Source organism: Leptonychotes weddellii, chromosome 3 (genome assembly GCF_054177405.1).
Source record: "Leptonychotes weddellii isolate Sample4059 chromosome 3, ASM5417740v2, whole genome shotgun sequence".
NCBI lineage: Eukaryota > Metazoa > Chordata > Mammalia > Carnivora > Phocidae > Leptonychotes > Leptonychotes weddellii.
Window position 1 is genome coordinate 51,683,967 of NC_138371.1, and position 17,421 is coordinate 51,701,387.

The 17,421-nt window shown below is 54.2% G+C and overlaps 2 protein-coding genes across 4 annotated transcripts; both read right to left on the reverse strand.

Moving 5' to 3' along the window:
- Positions 1 to 138: 138 nt before the first annotated feature.
- HOXD10 (homeobox D10) lies at positions 139 to 3,374 on the reverse strand. Its single transcript, XM_006739535.2, has 2 exons — positions 2,483 to 3,374; positions 139 to 1,099 (listed from the first exon to the last, which is right to left on the reverse strand). Exons 1-2 carry the CDS (start codon positions 3,225 to 3,227, stop codon positions 822 to 824), a joined length of 1,023 nt encoding a protein of 340 aa, XP_006739598.1. The 5' UTR covers positions 3,228 to 3,374; the 3' UTR covers positions 139 to 821.
- HOXD11 (homeobox D11) lies at positions 962 to 15,769 on the reverse strand. Of its 3 annotated transcripts, XR_014143517.1 has the most exons (3): positions 12,000 to 13,049; positions 10,786 to 11,240; positions 962 to 1,099 (listed from the first exon to the last, which is right to left on the reverse strand). XR_014143517.1 is itself a non-coding variant. In XM_081814118.1 (2 exons), exons 1-2 carry the CDS (start codon positions 12,784 to 12,786, stop codon positions 11,005 to 11,007), a joined length of 1,023 nt encoding a protein of 340 aa, XP_081670244.1. In that variant the 5' UTR covers positions 12,787 to 13,049; the 3' UTR covers positions 10,507 to 11,004. The 3 variants fall into 3 exon arrangements, 1 of the variants encoding a protein (XP_081670244.1); XM_081814118.1 differs by lacking the exon at positions 962 to 1,099 and having other exon boundaries at positions 10,507 to 11,240; XR_014143518.1 differs by lacking the exons at positions 962 to 1,099; positions 12,000 to 13,049 and adding an exon at positions 15,526 to 15,769 and having other exon boundaries at positions 11,109 to 11,240.
- Between the last annotated feature and the right edge of the window lie 1,652 nt (positions 15,770 to 17,421).

Genomic DNA, 17,421 nt, shown 5'->3' on the forward strand with positions numbered 1-17,421 from the left:
CATTTTCCTTCTCCTGCTCTCTATCACCACCCCCAACTGCTCCAAACAAGCAGTTTAACTGGAAGATAATCTCACCAAAGGTTTTCATTCCCACTGTAACATATGTCCATTTCAGAAAGCAGAGGGAGCAAACTCGTTTCCAGAGTTTATTGCATTATACATGCGACCAGAACATGCACAGAAAGGACAGGTTGCTGTTGTACTTCTACCAAACCACAGATGCACCACAAGGGAAGGCTACAAGGCATAAGTCGTCAATATTCCATCTCACCAAGGACAATTGCTAAATTCATTTGCGAAAAGATACATTGTAATGTGCTTTTTTAGTCCCCCTCCCCCCAAAGCTTGTGGGTTTTCTTAATCTTTTTTTTTAAATATATATGTAATTTAAGTACTTTTAAGTACTGGATGTATTCAAAACGCCATGAGATCATGGACTAACCACACACACAGACCTTTTGCATTAGGAAAAACATGAAAAAGTCACATTGCTGGATGGATGAATGAACTGATGGATGCTATACAGTTCCAATAAGTTAAGACCCAAATGAAAATGCGCAATAGTTACCCTGCATTACGATGAAAAAAAATAATAAATTACACGTGCTAGTTTTTTTAATATATATATACTCATAGGGATTACAGATCACTTGCAGCACGAACAGAATGACCCCAAAGTCACATTCTAGCAGGAAACAAAACAAAACAAAACAAAAAACAAAGAGCAATGAAGGTTTTGTTTCCGCCTTCCCAGCCCTCCAGCACTCGGCCCTGGAACGCGGTGCCCCCTCTCCGATCCTGGCCCCCGACGGGCCTGGGACCTAAGAGAAGGTGAGGTTGGCGGTCAGTTCTCGGATCCGGTTCTCTCGGCTCATCTTCTTCAGTTTCATTCGGCGGTTTTGAAACCAAATCTTGACCTGCCTGTCGGTGAGGTTAACGCTCTTACTGATCTCTAGGCGGCGCTCGCGGGTGAGGTACATATTGAACAAGAACTCTTTTTCTAATTCCAGCGTTTGGTGCTTAGTGTAAGGGCACCTCTTCTTTCTGCCACTCTTTGCAGTGAGCCAATTGCTGGTTGGAGTATCAGACTTGATTTCCTCTAACAAAATTAAAGGGAGAAGAAGAAAAAAAATCAAAAAAAAATTTTTTTTTTCTCTCAGTCTTTTCAAATGTACCCTTGGCCATGACCCCACTGGCAGGCAGGCCGCTTTGGGAAATGCTGGTATTAAACATTACTCATATGAGGTGGGCCCTGGAAAGGATTTGTAATTGATGCCAGATTAGTTTAAATGCCCCAAATGACACGATGGGTGGGTACTCTTGCCCTCGGTATCAGGGTTCTCTCTCTTTCTGTCTCTTTTTCTCTCTCAACTTTCTGACCTGCACAAAACATTAGTACAATAGTAAACTTTCAGGAACTCCCGAGCAACATTCTAAGTGGGCAGCTCATAATTGGGCTGGAGTGGAAGAAGCAACCCACAGCCTGAACGAGACTACCAAGCCCACTGCTGCCTCACATCCTCAAGTCTGCCACTTCTTCCCCACTTTTCCTGCCCGGGCGGGGAGCCCCACAACCAGGTTAGTTGCCCTTCTCTTTCAAAAGATAACCAAGGAAGCGAGTACACCTTCTCCCACCTGCCTGGGTATTGTTGTACTCCCCAGAATTTCTTGCATCCTCATGCCTTCTTGTCCCCACACAAAAGCATCCCCCCCCACCCCCAGAAATGTGGCTCCTTACTGTGGCCCACCTCTGGACACTGGGGGAGAGGCTTAGGGGCAGGGTTCCTTCTCAAAAAGCCAGAACCGCTGGCCCTTTGCCCCAGCCCAGCCCCAAGGCTGGCCCTGCCGGGTGGGCCCTACAGATTCCATTCTCCCCCCTTCAGCCTTTGCCCTCTTTGCAAATGGATCGCAAAGCTTGCGGCACTTTCCCCAGACAAAGCCAAGGTTACCTAACCCCGCAGAGGCTGGGAGCCCTGTTCCCCAGCCCAAGCACCAACCAGCCCAGTCATTTCGTTCCCATTGCCACCCCCAAGCTCGCAGGATGCGGGGTGCATACACTTGAACACGAACACGGTGCCTTGGGCCGCCTTAAAATCATCATTGGGTGAAAGGCAAAGCTGGGACTGCAAATCCGAGCAGGAGAAAGGAGGTTCTGGGGCCGTGTTTACGAGCCGCAGGTCTCATTTGCCCTCTTTTGTTGCATTTCAAGTCTAGCTCAGGAAAAATAAACCCGGCAAGCCCATCCTCTGCCCAGGCGCCATCAGCGTGGGGCCAGGACTAGCCAGGAGGGCCAGGGCAGCCAGGGAGAAGCGGGGACCATCTCGAGACTGAGACTGCCCCTCTAAAAGCCAGGAGGAGCCGCACCTGCCAGTCGGGCTCCGCCTCAGCTGCCCGGGCTCGACGCTGGGCACCCAGGCGCTCCCTCTCTGCCGGGTTCCCCGGGCTGCACGCCCCGCGGGGGTGGCAACTTGCTCATACCGACCTTTGCTTTCCTTCTCCTGTACTTCGGGACTGGACACGGAGACCTCAGCCAGGCAGCTCCTTTCTTCCGGAAGGCCGCCCTTGGCCTCGGGGCTCTCCACCTGGGAGACTTTGGTGGGCTCTTGGCCGCTCACGGGCTCGTTCATCTTCTTTTCCATCTGCAGCTGGGCGGCCGAGAGCTGCGGCTTGGCCGCGCCGCGAGGGTTGAGCTGGAGCATGACTGTGGAGCTGCCTTCGGGGCTGTTATTGTACTCTTGGGTTTTCCCGGTGGCGTAGGTCTGACTCAGTCTAAAATATCCAGGGACAGGAACCTCGGGGTTCTCAACGGGACAGGACTCAGGGACCAGCCTCTGGTACGAAGGGACCTCAGCAGAAATGAGTTTGTTGCGCTTATCAGAATACATGCAGCAATTGGATTCTTCCTTAATGTTGGTGGTGAAGGAGCAAGTGGGGACTTGCTGTGTAACAGGTTGCTCTATTCGACAAGATCTGTTCGGGTCTGTCCAACTGTCTACTTGAGGTATATAAGGATGCACATTCATACCCATATTTTGGTGGTTCACTTCTCTTTTGGCCAGAGACGGGAGCAGTCCACAGGTTTGCATTCCATAGGTCCCCATGTCTGCGCTAGGTGGTGGCATGTACATGCTGGCGCTGCTCGAATAAAAACTGTCACTCCTGCAGGCACTGATCAAGGAATCTACTAAAAAAGTATTAGCAGCAGGAGAGCTGTTGGGAAAGGACATTTTGGGGAGGAATTTGAAGAAGAGAGATTGTGTCCTTTGTAGGCTGACATCTCTAGGAAAACATTCCCCGTGTAATTGTGGATGCCTCTGCCGACCACATGACAACCAAGCCAATGAGATTTGAAAATGGCCTTGAGCCGCAGCCTCCTCGCAGGTCACGTGCTCCAGAGCCCGGCCGGCCGGCCGCGTAAGCACGGACAACAGCGACATCTACTACGCGCCCGCGATAGTGCGCGCCGGAGACAACCGGTCCAGCCCTCCCCGTCGCCCGCCAGCCTCCCCGGGGCTTGCTCAGCCGGCCGGCCCCACTCGCGTCCCCCGCTCCGGCCTCTGGGCCCCGCTGGCGGAAGGAAAGTCTCAGCCCGAGGGGCGTCCGGGAGGACATTGCGCGGGGAGGGAAGCGAGCGTGCCGTGGCGCCAGCACACAGAAGCATTCCCCGCACACCCCCAGGCCGAACGCGTCCGAAGAGCCGGGGCACGGGCGGGGGGTGGGGGCCCGGCTGGGTAATTTTCTCCGGGGCAGCCTGGGAAGGTGAGTCGGATTTCCCGGGCTCTGAGACATCCCACCCCAGGGGTCCGCAGTAAAGATGTCTCACGCACAGACGCGGCCAAGGTATCGTGGGCAGCGGAGGCGAGAAGGGCCGCGAGGGCTAAGAGGCCAAGCAGCTGGCCGGCCCTGAGCCCCGAGGACTGGCCGGCCCTGGCGCTGTCCATTCCCTCCTCCAGCCCGAGGGAGATGCGGGATCCCGGTCCCTCCGCGCCCCGGTGGGCTACCCGAGCCTTCCGCTCTCTCGGAGGAACCACACCCCGACCTCTGCGGCCGGGCCGCTGGGAGCTTTCCGCCCAGAGACAATCCCTCGCCAGCAGTTGGCTATCCTCGAAAGCGTCCCTCCGACTCCCAGCGGGAGAACTAAACCGAGGTTTCCCTCCCTACACGCCCTGATAATAATGAGCGAAGAGGAAGGAAGGAAGAGGGAAAGAAAAGAATTTTTTCAAGGAAAGGGGAAAACTCTCGCTCTCAGACTCCAGAAGTTTTAGAAAACTGACTGGGCCGAGTAGGAGAGAGAGAGAGAGGCAAAGGTGTCATTTGGTTCTTCTGCAAAGAAAAATATGTTTTCCTTTTATGGATTTTGTAAAAGCATTGGTTTCTGACAAGTGCAAGGTACAAAAGGTTGTGGAATTTATTAATACATATTAAGAAGAATCAGGGCGATCAATAAAATTCTCATCTACATTCTTGGGCTACTTGGTAATTTTCTTGCTTCTGAAGGTTTTTAAAGAGTTATACCCGCTGTTGCCACACACGGGAAGATATTTTATTAACAAATCAATCGAGACTTTGTAAAGGATAAGATTAATAGTTAAGATTTAGCATAATGGCGTTCGCTTTATGAATTATTGAAAATTATACTATTGATTTTTCCCCTTCGCTACCAACCAAGAAGGTCAATTTTTGTTTTAACACAAATCGTCAAATATTAAAAGCTATACTTTTGTCAGAAGTTGAGTTTTACAGTTTTGGACAATTCCTAAAATTATTTGACACCGTTTTGCTTGGGTAAGGGGAGGGAGAAAAAAAGGAGGTGGGAGAACCTTAGTCCTCTGTTTCCTTTGGTGATGGAAAGTTCTATAAAGAGGATTTGGTCTGGGGTTGTGGTCGAGCTCATTAAAGAATAACCACCATCACCACCATGGAAACTCAGAGTTTTATGAGAAACTTCTCCAACAACTTCCTTTCTTGTTCTCTGGTTGCAGGCGGGTGAGCCGCCCTTCGGAAGCCCCGGCCTCTGGGCAGCAGCGGGGAGCTTTAACCTTGATTTCCAAAGGCTTGCCCCGGTCGAGGGGCCAGGCCAGGGCACAGGAGCCGTCCTCGGGCTTCCCAGATCCCCTTCCCTGCATCGGAGAGAGGAAAAGGGCCCCAGAAACCCTGACTGTGAACCAGTTCTCTGTCCGGAAAGGCGGCTGGGTTTTCTTCTCCCCACACTCGCCCTGTCATGCGCTGGCCTTGGATTTCAGGCCCAGAGACTGAACTTGTGGGCAAATTGGGTTTCCGCCTCAGCTGAACATTTCTTTGGAGCCCGATGCTCATTAAAGCGCCTCAGCATTCTGGGCGGTGGAGGGGGGGAAGCTAGGAGCCTGCTCACTCCTTCACAGAAACCTTTTCCAGCAAAACCTCTGTCCCCCTCCCCAAAAGGAAATCTCCCCTGGCCTGGTGGAAACAGGCTCTGAACATTATTTTCGGCCTTGGGACCACTTTGCCTGTCCCCTCAAAGTGCCCTCGCCCAAACAATAACCCCTTTTAAAAAACTCCGCGGTGGCAATGAGACAGACCTTTTAAACCTTTACGCAGCTGTTCAAATACAACATCATTGTCAGGTTAAAAGCCTGGCGCCTCTAACTGTTCTGGGTATGGGATGCCGGCCGGCGAAGCCCAAGGTTTAAACATTACCTTTCCGTAGGGGTGGCTGTTTTTAAGCTTGAGGATGGAGGGGAGGGGGTGAGGAAAGCAGGAAAAAAAAAAAATCCAACTTTTGACTCTAGTCTGCTACCGGTCCTGTTCAAAGCTAACAGCCACGGACCAGCACCCCAAAAATTGTTTTATCAGAAGGTGGAGATCATGATCCCGGCCGCAGTTAAGCGTGCCCAGGGCTGGACAAAGTGCCCGCTGCACACGCTCTCGGCAGGCGCCCTGACGCCAGCCTGGTGCTCCAGGACTGTCGTCCCTTTGCATCTCACCCTTTGCTGGAACTCGGTTGTCCAGTTCTCCCTATCCCCACTCGTGAGGCAAGACTGTTCAATCTAATCGGGAATTTTATGCCCATCAAATGCCCTTTCATAATCTTTATTTATACATGAAGAAAACATTCAGGTTAAAAACCAGCAATTCCTCGCGGAGCGGGTAGATGTGCGGTAAGCCAGCACAAGCAGGATCTGCCTTCCGAATTTGGGGGCCTTTCTGTTTCACCTCTCAGGGGCTTCGGGCTCTAAGTCACCCCCATGTTAGATTTGGCTTGAAATAGTTCTTCTTCATTCACAGAAAATCTGTGTATCGGCTATAATTTTGAATCTATTATCACAAAATTCTTTTATTCTTTCTTCAGACCAGTTCCTTGAGGCCAGAGACTCCAATATTTCAGAGGAATTTTGTAATAAAAACGGAGCAAAACAGAAATAATACAGGAGAATGATCTGGACCTGGGAGGATGGAAAGTTTGGCTAAGACTCTAAGGCTAGGATGGAGCAAATGGTATGAAAAGGCAGTGGCTTTCAAGGCCAGCCTGTATTTTGCTTAGGAGTATTTAATGTAGCTGCAAAGCTACCGTTTTCGATCATCTTTAGATCAGTTGGAGCAGTTACCATTAATAATAAATCAATATTGCTCTATAAAGGAGATGAATACCCATATTTGTACCAAGACATCCTTCTCCCTGGCACAGCTCTTTCCTGAGAAAAATTAATAGCGTCGCTTTAGCAAGAAATTAGCATTTGTAATCAAGAAGTGGCTTGCATCTGCGCTCTTCTGTCACCAGGAAGAACAGTGACCCTGGGCCCGAGTAGACCTGAGGACTCCTAGGTTGGCCCTGAATTTGGGCCCTGAGTGGCCTCAGGGCTGTGCCATTCTTTGGGGGCAGAGTGGATGGGGACAAATTTTAAAGGTTGCTTCCCCAGGGAGCCCCTCCGGGTTGCACTGTGCCCCTTCCAGCCAATGTGAAAAGAAATCAAGGGGGCAAATGGGCAGGCTGTGGAAGCCACCACCAACTCAGTGAAGAGTCTGTGGAGACTGTGTGAAAGGGCTGGCGGCTTGGGAGTCTTCTTTCCGTTATAGACACAAAAGACTCCTACTTGGCGCACTTTCCCTCCACTTCAGGATCTGAGATCTCGGTGATTCAAGATACGTGGCCACACTCCATGAGCCCCACAGGCTCTGAACAATCAGGAGGGGTCGGGTCTGCAACCCCCCAGAAGTCCTGGCCCAATCCTCTGTCCTTTCTCAGGCCCGTTTGGGCGCTGCTGGTAGGAAAGGAACTGCAGACTGCTTAGCGCCCGTTGTCTGAGGAAGGCTGCCAGCCAAGGCCAAGGGGCCCTGAAAGGCCACACGCACCCCTGCTGGAGCTGCCTGAAGAGGAACACAGTGACATTTGGGGGGGGGGAGGGTTCCCTCCCCATCTGGACTGAGACCCAGCTTAGGCTCTGAGAAATGTCACTTCACAATAGCTAAGCAGAACCGGCGGGCAGACGGGCAGGAGCCGGGGGTGCCCGTGGGGATCACCTATGCCTCTGGCTGGCGCCTCACTGGGGGGTTCATGGCGCCCCAACCTTCACTGAAGCTGATGCCAGCTCCCAGGGTGGACCCAGGGCCTCTGGTCCAGGGTTTGGAGAAAGGAGACAGAGACAGCAGGGCCCAGGAGGCCAGCACTAATTCTGGGGGTTGCTGGCGCTTCAAAATGAACTTTGGGAAAGAAAGGACAGCCACCGTCCCTTAGAACAGCCCATTCGTGTCCTGGAGCCCTCCCTTTTGGACAGAGGATGGCGACACAGGCCCTCCCCAAAATCAGGGGCTTTGCAAAAGGGGGATGGGGGGCCAGGAGGGCATGCAGCAAGAAGACTGCTTTCAAGAGCTGGTGCCAAAATCAAACTCCATGCTCAAAGCCAGCAGGCGGCTGCGAAGACTGTCCAGGGTTCTGTCAAACGCAAAGCTCGTTTGCTTCAAATGCAATCCCCATTCCGCGCCGCCTTGCCTCGTAGTATAAACGTTTCCCGGGACAGCCTGCCGCTTCCCGCAGCCGCATCAGCCCAGCCTGGCCCAGGCGCCCCAATTCAGAGTTCCGCCTGCGCTTCTGGCTACCAGCAGCCCCGGCTGCCAGGCATGGCCGTGTTGGGGGGCACTCCCTCGCCCAGAACGACCCCCTCAGTCCCGACGCGTCTCATTTTCTCTGAGACCACACTCAGCTAAGTTGACGGTGCCCCGATCTGTCTTAAACAAAAGCCTTTTAATCATCCCAGGCGGTCGGAGAGCGTAGGAGGCGGACGCTGTTTTGGGGAGGAGTTGGTCCTACCCTCACATCGTTCTCCATACTCAAACCAACAAGAAATTAATTTCTCTAATTTAATTAACTCTCAGTGGCATGACCTATTTGGAAATGTACATATTGGTCTTTAAAAAAATCTCTCCTTGACACCACCAGGTTATACCAAGGTATTCTTTGCAACGGCGTTATCTTTAAGGAGACAACGATTAGGTGACTGTCTGTTTCAGGAATCTGGGTAGCTCCCTTTTCTCTGTCTTTATACAACTTCCCACACTTCGTGGCTGCTTAGAACAAACAAACAGCAAACAAATACCTTAGTGGCCGCCTGTTTCTAATGGGCTCAGATTGCCTATTAGAATCAGTATTGGAAAGATAGGGTACCGCGGCGTCTCCGCCAAACGCGGCTTCTGGAACGTGAGCACGCCCCCGTGTGGCTCTCCAAGGCCATGCAAGCGGGAAATGGTATCTCTCGGTTCGGCTTACCTAAGGTGGTGGACACACAAGCTTGCTACATTTAGACGCAGTTAAAAAAAAAAAATAGATGGAGAGAGAAAGAAAGAAAGCAGTTTTAAGCTCCTGCAACGGTCATACTACTAGGGCACTGACATTTTAACGGACGCCCAGAATTCCACACAAAGAAATCCCCTTCCGAACGAAATTATTCAATTGTAGGCTTTGTTTCTCTTGCAGTTTTCACCAAAGGTTGAGAGACACTTTGGAAAACAATATAAATATCTTTAGTTTTGTTCCATATCATAGCAACTGCAATAACTTATCTGACGGTGCAACAGTTTTTTTTCAAATATAGCGAAGGTGTAAATCTGACTAAAGCTTCCGCTTTCAAATGCCTGCTTTGAAAGCCGTGGTTCTTCATTAGAGCAAAGGGGAATGCTGTCTATGACCCCCCCCCCCAAAAAAACCCACCTCAGTATATCCTAACTGTATTAAAAAACATGCTGGTAGACACTTAAATCTAACCAGTATTTTAAAAAGAAGTCAACTGCTATTGAATTACACAAATGTTTGAAGGGAAATTAAGGTTATTGATCCTGAAATTAGGCATTTGCTTAGATTTATGGTGAACCCCTGATATGATCCTGTGTGGTCATAAATGTATGTGGGGGTCTGAATGTGTGTAAGCATGTGTGTTTGAGAGTGGGTGGCGGCTGAATATCACAGAAGAACCTTAAGGCGCCTAATTATTCAGAAAGGTTAAAGGTGATGACCTTGACATTTTGGAAGTTCAAAGGCATACACTTATGCACTTATGTTTTTCCTCCTCCCCCCCCCCCACCAAACTTTGGCAATTAAAAAAATTTTGCATTTGGAAATGTATACCTCCTCTGAGGATGCATGGGGTACTGTATATCTTATGGATCTTTTTTCTTTTTTTTTTTTTTACTTTCGGCTTAGGAGAGGTTAAGAGTCATGATTCACTTTACTTTTTTCAGAGAAAGAGATGCTTTTCTCACTCCTCCAGTTTATTGCACATTGCGGAAATCTCTTTTGGGCCCACCAGAAGGTGTATAATATAACCCAATTAAGCTGTTTAGAACTTTGGCTTTTATGGTGTTGTCTAGACAGTTCAAGGTTTTGTAAACAGCCTGGCCTGGCCCTGCAACATAAAGTGCAGTTCAGCCCCCACCACATTCTTTAACTTGAAGCGATAAATGCAGTGAGAAGTGGGTCTGCAGCCTCAGGCCCTATTCCAGGGAGGGGTCTTACCTTCTCTACCTACTGACACTAGCAAGAATCCCAAGCCCTCTCCACCACTGGTAACTACCTTTTAGCAAATTATCTTTTTTTTCAATGAAGGTTTCCAATTTTGGCTTCTTTTTTTTAAGGGACCCTGGCTCCTTGACACCTTGTTAAGAGTAAATTTAGATTTCTAACAAGTTTTTAAAAATGGTTTTTGTCTTTTCAAAAATTCCAAGTTCACTAAACTGGGAATGGGGGGAGGAGACTTCCTTCATAGGTTCCTGCTGCCCCAGCCTCATTGCCTGGAGAAAGCAGCACCAGAATGGCTGGGTCACATCCTCAATTCAGAAATTCATCCCTAAAGTGATTTTTCAAACCAGTGTAGCCTAGACAGGGTGGGAGAGAGCTACTCTTATTTCAGTGGGATTAAAAAGCATTTCACTTGATTTTCAGTTGCATATGGGAGAAGGTTCTGGCCACTAAAATCCCCTAATCAGACACTAAAATTCTTTCAAGAGGAAAAAATCATATATTGTGTTGAAGCTGTAACCTCCATTTTACCAGAAACCATTTATTCACACAAAACACAGTGACTTATGCCTTGATACGACAGACCGACAGACCAAAGATACATTTCCCAGAGTTTAAATAATCTGCATTCACCAAGGGGGGATGGTCAGGTCCCTTAAACTCAGAACAAAAACAAGCGCCTTCCAGCCCAGCGGCCTAACTCTCTACAGATCCCACAGCGTCCCCACGGGGACTCAGAGAGAGGGAGGGAGAACAACAGCACATTGGCGGTAAAATTGTAAAGGGACGTTTGCATTTACCATTTTCCCCTTATTAGGATCCATTCGGCCAAGTCCCCGGCCTCGTCGGCAGGCAGCAGTGGTCGCTGGGAGGTCCCGAGTTGACCATGGGAAGGAATCGTGGAGTTCCACAGAGAAGAGGCGTCATTAAACCCAAGAACATTGGGCCTGCCCAGGGCAGGCTGGTGGGGAAGTGGGTGGGTGAGTGGGGCTCGGGAAGAGGGGTGCTTCCTGGAGCTCTCAAAATAAGGGGTTTCCAGTGAAATACTGCAGACGGTCTCTGTTCAGTTTCTTTTCTTTCATTCTGCGATTCTGGAACCAGATTTTGACTTGCCGGTCAGTGAGGTTGAGCATCCGAGAGAGTTGGAGTCTTTTCTCTTTGTTTATGTACACGTTAAAGAAAAACTCGCGTTCCAGTTCGCGGATCTGGTACTTGGTGTAGGGACAGCGCTTTTTCCGGGACCGCTGGGGGGCCACTGCAAGGCAGAGAAACCAAGAGGTGAGAGAGGCCGCTGGCTGCCCACTGCAGCCCGCCCACCGGCCCAGGCCCGCGCGAGAGCCAGGCCTCGGCCCGTTGGGGACGTCCCCTGCCGCCACTGAAAGGCCCTGCCTGAGTCGTGGGGGATGATATATGGGCGGGCACAGGAGAGAGTGCGGGCGTGGACCTGTGTTCACGCCCGGACGGAGACACACACACACACACACACACACACACACACACACCCTGGCACGGAGGTGGAGAAGCAGAGGGTAAGGCCGGCTCTGAGTTGGAACCCGAAGGGAGAGAAACACGAGCGCGCCCGTGCATCTGCTCCACTCCAGCCGGCAGCGCGCGTCAGCCAGAGGCTTGGATAAAGTCCAGTTCAAGGATCTCCCCACCCCACCCCCCTTAAAAGCAGGAGGCTCGAGCGTCCACATTCACAAAGTGGCTTGAAATCTCCCCTCCTCACTCCATGGTCTCTAGCAACCCCCACCCCCCCAAACTGGGGAAAATCTCTCTGCAGCGATTAATGTCCCCTTCGAAGTCTACCTTAAGCCCACCTAAATTGGTTTCCTATCGTAAACACACTTTACAACGGCCCGGGAAATCTTATAGGATGTATAAACCCCTTCGAACGCTTATAAAGTAGCACATAAAACGGCGCAAGCAGAGGGAGGCCCCCGCCGCCCCCCCGCGCCCGCGGCCCCCCCGCCCCCGCCCCGGCCCAGCCGCCCACCCCGCACCGGGTGCCTACCTGTGCCGCCACTCTTCTCAGCCCCCGCCTCCCCCGGGGGCCCCTCGCCATCGCCGCCGCCGCCTTCTGCCGCCCCCTTGGGCTCCGAGCCGGGGGTCGCCTTGGCGCAGGGACTTCCCCCGCCGCCACCGGCCCCCGTCTTGGGGTCGCCCTTGTCGGCGGCGCCCTCGGGCTGCGGCGGCGCAGGAGGTGGAGGGGGCTGCGGCCCGGCGAATGGGGGCCCGGGCGCAGCCTCGTAGAACTGATCGAAACCCTGAGGCAGGATGCCGTTTCGGCCCACGGCGCTGTAGAAGTTGGAGGCGGCGCCCGCGGGGCCGTGTGGCGGCCCGGGCGCGGCGCACACCGGCTCCGGCGCCTTGAAGAGCACGTCCGGCCGGCGGCCCGCGGGAGGGAGCAGCTCGCGCTGCATGGCCGCCTCCTCGGCCGCCGCCGCCGCCGCCGCCGCCGCCGCCGCGGCTGCCGCGTAGTAGGGAGCGTAGCCCCCGCCGCCGCCGCCGCCGCCGCCCCCGCCGGGGCCGCCCCCGCCGCCGCCGCCCCCCGCGCCGCCGCCGCCGCCGCCGCGGTACGGCCACTTGGCGCGCTCCAGGCCGTAGTCGCGGAAGGCCACTTCGCGCACGGGCTGGACGTGCGGCGCCAGGTTGGAAGAGTAGGGGAAAGTCATCTGGCAGGACGACGGTTGCGATAGGAAGGAGGGCTTGCTGGCGAAGTCCGACGGGGCCACATAGTAGGCGCAGCCGGGCAGGTACATGCTGGCTGCGCTCGGGCCGCACTCATCAAAGTCGTTCATGGCTCCGCGGCGTGCGCGCCGGCAAGCCCCGGGCCGCTCCCCGCGCCGCCAACCTGAGCCATCGATTGCACAAGAGGCTTGGGCCAGGATCAACTAAGCAAAAATCCCCACCGGGCGCTGACGTGCAATTCATCTTGATTGATTCTGGTGGTAATTATGTCACGTGACGCCATGGAGAGAAATGTCCTTATATCTATATCAGCTCTCGCCAACACGCCCCGGGACGGCTCCTGGCGCCGAGGCACGCGCGCGCTGGGGCGGATCAGTCTCCCGCTCCAGCCAGCACTCCCCGGGCGCTCCCTGACCAGGCTGAGCCGCAGGCTGGTCACCTGTGCGCCGCCGGCGGCCGCCACTGCTGGGTGCATCTGCCGCCGCCCGGCTGGGCCGCCCGCCCGCGCCCGCCCGCCCGCCCGCGCCGCTTTAAGTACGCGGACCGAAGCCGGCGGGGAGGAGGAGGGAGGGGGAGGAAGGGGGAGGAAGGGGGAAGGGAAAGAAGCGGAGAGCGGAGGGGGGAGCCCCAGCCCCGGGCACAGGGGACTAGGTGTGAGGTTGTGAGGTTCCCACCCCCCACACCCCTTCCTGCAGCCGCTCCCTCCCCCGCGACGCCGCCACCCCTCTGCAGCTTGCCGGTCAGGAGCTTGTTGCTTCTTTCTCAAGGGGCGTAATTGCGCCACTCTCGGGGCACACGGAGCCCTGATTTACATATTTCTCAGCCCAGCGCGTTCATCGCAGAATAACGTGGCTCCCCCCACTCCTGACCCCGGGAGCGCGAGTGCCAGCCTCGAAAAAACCCACACCAAAACCCTACCAGGAGCTCACCCAGGCCCGGGCCTCGGTGCCCACTCGGATCTCTCGCCCTCTCTTCTCTCTCTGTTCCTGTCTCCCTTTCTCCTTCCTTCGTCTCCCTTCAGTCTTCTCGCTTCTTTCTCTCCTGTCCTCTCTTCTCCCACTCCCTTCTCTTGTTCCCTCTTGCCTTCTTCCTTCTTCTTACTTTCCTCGTTTCCTCTCCTCTTTCTCTGCCCCCTGATCTTCTCTCTTCCTTTCCTCTAGCTGTGTGTCACCACCTCTGTGCTCTCTCTGTCGCCTCTCTGCCTTTCCTCTCCCAATGCTAAAGCAAGGAGGAAGTTCAGCCAGCGGAGATGCCCCGTGGCCCTCTAGAAGCTGGGGGGTCTGGTGAACAAAAGGATCTGGAGTCCTACTCTAAAGGTGCCTGGCCTCCCGCTCCCCACCAATCGGAGACAAACCACTGGCGCCTCCACCCTCCTCACCCTCTCTGCTTTTTGGCCTGGACTACGACCAGCCCGCCTCACAACCAGCCCCTTCGCTGCGTCGGAGACCCGCCAAGCCCTACGCATCCACGCCGCCTCCGGGTCTCCCCTAGGCTCCTGCAGTGCCCTTGGGCCGGCATGGTCTCTGCGGGGTGGTGGTGGGGGGAGCCCCGGGGAGGTCCGTTGGCTCTGGGGAGGGGGGCGGAATGCTCTCAGCAGCTTTTTCCTCCTTGTTTGAGCCTCTCTGCAGCACTTGGCCCTGAGAGCCCCCCATCCATTTGCCCCAAGGCCTCACTTTCCTCCACGGCCGCCAGGTCCCTCTTTCCTAGCCCGGGGGTCCAGGCGAGGCCTGGACTCCCGCCTCCAGGAGAACCAGCACTTTCCAAAGGTAAAATCGGTCTCTCAGAAAGAAGCTCCTCAAACCCAAATCCCAGAGCCGAGGGCAGGAAGTTGCCTCTCTCCCCAAGATTCCTCAGCCCAGGAAATCCCAGCACTGGGTTCTGGACCTCAGCCCTACGCCCAGGGCAGGCGGGGCAGGCTGTGAAGCTGGTTCCCTCCCTGCCCGGCCGCCGCAGTGCCCGTGTGGCAGGCTCTGCCCACCATGCCGACAGACAGAGAAAAGGCGGGCGATCAGAGTTCGTATCTATTTTCTGGCCGTTGTCCCCCCCCCCCTTTTCTCCTCCCTCCTTTTCTCCCTCCCACTCTTCTTCCTCCGCCCCCCTCCCATCTCTGCTTTCCTCCGAACACTGCGCAAACAGGTCTGTGGCGACTGGAGGGCAAGCAGGCTCCCCCCGCCCCAGAACTGCTCATCGTTCTGTGCACCCCCCTCCCAGCTGGCACCCTCGCCCCGATTCCTGCTCGCCCCTTTCTCCTCGGTCCAGACCGCCAGCACACTTATCTGCCTCCCATCTCCATCGCCCGCCCAAGCCTCTCCCTTTCGGGCTCGTGGTCGACGCCCGTGGATCTCTCTCCTAAAATGGCTCCCCGGACACTGCACACTGGCCTGCGGCAGCTCAGGACCCAGGGCAGCGGCTGCAGGGACCCCGCCCCCCCTCCTCCAGCCGGGTCTTTACGTGTCTGGGAGTGCGCAAAATTCTCGCACCTTCCCTTTACACGGGGTGGGGCACAGACAGCTCGCTGCCCCCACAGCGGAGCCTGCTGACCGCTGAAGAGGGAAATGGGGAGGACGGAACCATTCAAGTTCAACGACATGGCGATGGCGGCTCGGGCTGGAGCGCGCTTTGGCGGGGGAGGGTGCGCCATCTGCAGCGGCGCGCGGGTGCATAGAGGAACGGGCAGCGGACCCCCTGGCTGCGCATTAGCGCGGATCCCCGCCCCCACACCCATCCTTGGGCTTTCATTTTGGGCCCAGCCCGCTTCGGCCTTTTGCCCCAGCTCCCTCCTCGATCCTCACCTCAAAACCCAAGGAAAACCGTAGCCTCCCGACCCCGCGCGTCCCGCGAGAACCTACCATGAAGACTCCGGCGTTGTGGCCTTGTCCTTGCCTGCGCGGCCCCACTCGAAGCACAAGGAGCGCATCCGACCCTTCCGGCGTCCAACTGCTCCGCGAGTGGTAGCTTTCCGCGCCGCGCCCAGACGCGATGCGGTAATTTTGAGCCACCCAAGATAAGACACTAACTTGACCTTAACTTTGTCAGGGCGCCCCTGGTATCTGGAGAACGTGAACAGACACTGTCTGGCAGCCCTCGTAAAAGCTGGCTGGGGAAGGGATTCTGAGTCATTTCATTTATTGCCACTACAGTTCTGCAAGAAAGCTTTTCCTCCCTGCCAAACTTTAATTATTTATGCTCTTCTAGGAAACGAAAGAAGAGGAGAAACGCGGGGGAAAACACCCATAGCCAGTCCCTTCCCTGCAGAGCCTTCGGAATGGGCTCCCTAAGTCAAGTGACTGGAGAACAAAAATGTGGGGAGATCACCTTTGTCCAAGGACGGTCGGACAGGCGCTGTGCAACCCCCTCACGAAGGGGGGGGGTGATTACAGCTGGAAGAGGCGGGGTGAAGAGGCACACCCCCCCCCCGCAGACATGAATATTTACAACGGTTCTGGATTTCTCCTCCACCAGCCGGCCTCCCGGAAGCCTCACTAGCCCGCCTCCTTCGGGGAGAGCCCCCAGGCCTTAAGAGCCCCGCGGTCGGCCCTCTGAGCTTGCAGCCCGTTGAATGTCAGCCGAAGCCGTTTTTCCTCGTTTAAAACCCTTTTTCTTGGTCAAAAGGCCTGCCCGGACTGCAGCATTTTGGAGGACGCATTTGTCTTTGTGCGAGGGAATGTTGAGCACTCAGATTTCAGCATCATTTCTCTTCGCATTTGTTTCTTAGGAATTTCGTCGTGGTTCCAAATCCCCTCCAGGACCTTGGCTAGGAAAGGAGAGACGACACCACCCCGCCTTTGTATTTGTGCGGATCAGTAAAGGGGATAAATTTGAAAAACACTGCTGAAGCCCCAACGGACAATCGAGATTTTACACTTAGAATAATTTCAATCTCTTTGGGGAGTGGTCTCCATGAATTTCTCCTCCAACCCCACCTCCCAGGCTAAAGAGAAAGAACATGATGATTGAATGGTATACACTGGAAAGAAAGTGTCTCTCTGTGTTATCCTAGGGCCTACGTCTAATTCCGGTTTCCTAGTCCTTTACCCAGCTCTCTGGACCTGAGGTCTGCGTGTGGCCTCCGCCTTTGTCCGGCTGTTTTGGGGGAGAGACTCAGCTCTGGGTACCACTACCTCCCTGAGCCCCATCAGGTGGGAAAACATTTCTAAAGAGGGCCTCGCAGCCTCTTCCTTCTTTTTTCCCCCGCCGTTGTATTTTTTCTTAAAGGAGCTGTTTTAAAAATATTTTAAAATACCCAGCAAATTTGCTTCAGGAAAGGGGAGTTGAGCCCTTGACTACTTGGTATTAGAGATTTCATGGTTTTGCTAATTCTTCCACTAGCTAAAAGCTAGCAATTCTCTAGTTTCCATTTCAAAGCTAGATGGGAGTTGAGGTCTGCAAGAGGATGGTGCATAGTGAGCAGGCTTTAACTTTCCCAGCCTCAGCTAGAGGCTCCTAAGGCCTACGGGGTGCAGAGGCCACATTTCCCAAGGGAACCTGCTGGGCTCCAGGCAGAGGTGCCAGTATGGAGGATTTCCACAGGGCATAGCCTGTTCCAAAGTAGCCTGATCGAAACATGGCCGGGAGAGATGTTTTGTGTTGAAATAATCTGAGGAATCTCATATCTTAACAGCACCACCCGCCCCCAACAGCAAGCCTTAAAGTTTGAGAATTTAAGCAAAATACAGAAGCCCTGGCCTGCAACAAGCTGAGAGTTCACTTAATGCCCTCCAATCTGCCCACAGTCCCCCCTCCTC

Bases quoted from the DNA above. Each gene is read 5' to 3' on its own strand.
- HOXD11 (XM_081814118.1), bottom strand. From the start codon at position 12,786: ATGAACGACTTTGATGAGTGCGGCCCGAGCGCAGCCAGCATGTACCTG. The intron at 11,241-11,999 runs GTAGGCACCCGG...TCTGCCTTGCAG, and splicing joins TGAGAAGAGTGGCGGCACAG to TGGCCCCCCAGCGGTCCCGG.
- HOXD10 (XM_006739535.2), bottom strand. From the start codon at position 3,227: ATGTCCTTTCCCAACAGCTCTCCTGCTGCTAATACTTTTTTAGTAGAT. The intron at 1,100-2,482 runs GTCGGTATGAGC...TAATTTTGTTAG, and splicing joins ACAGGAGAAGGAAAGCAAAG to AGGAAATCAAGTCTGATACT.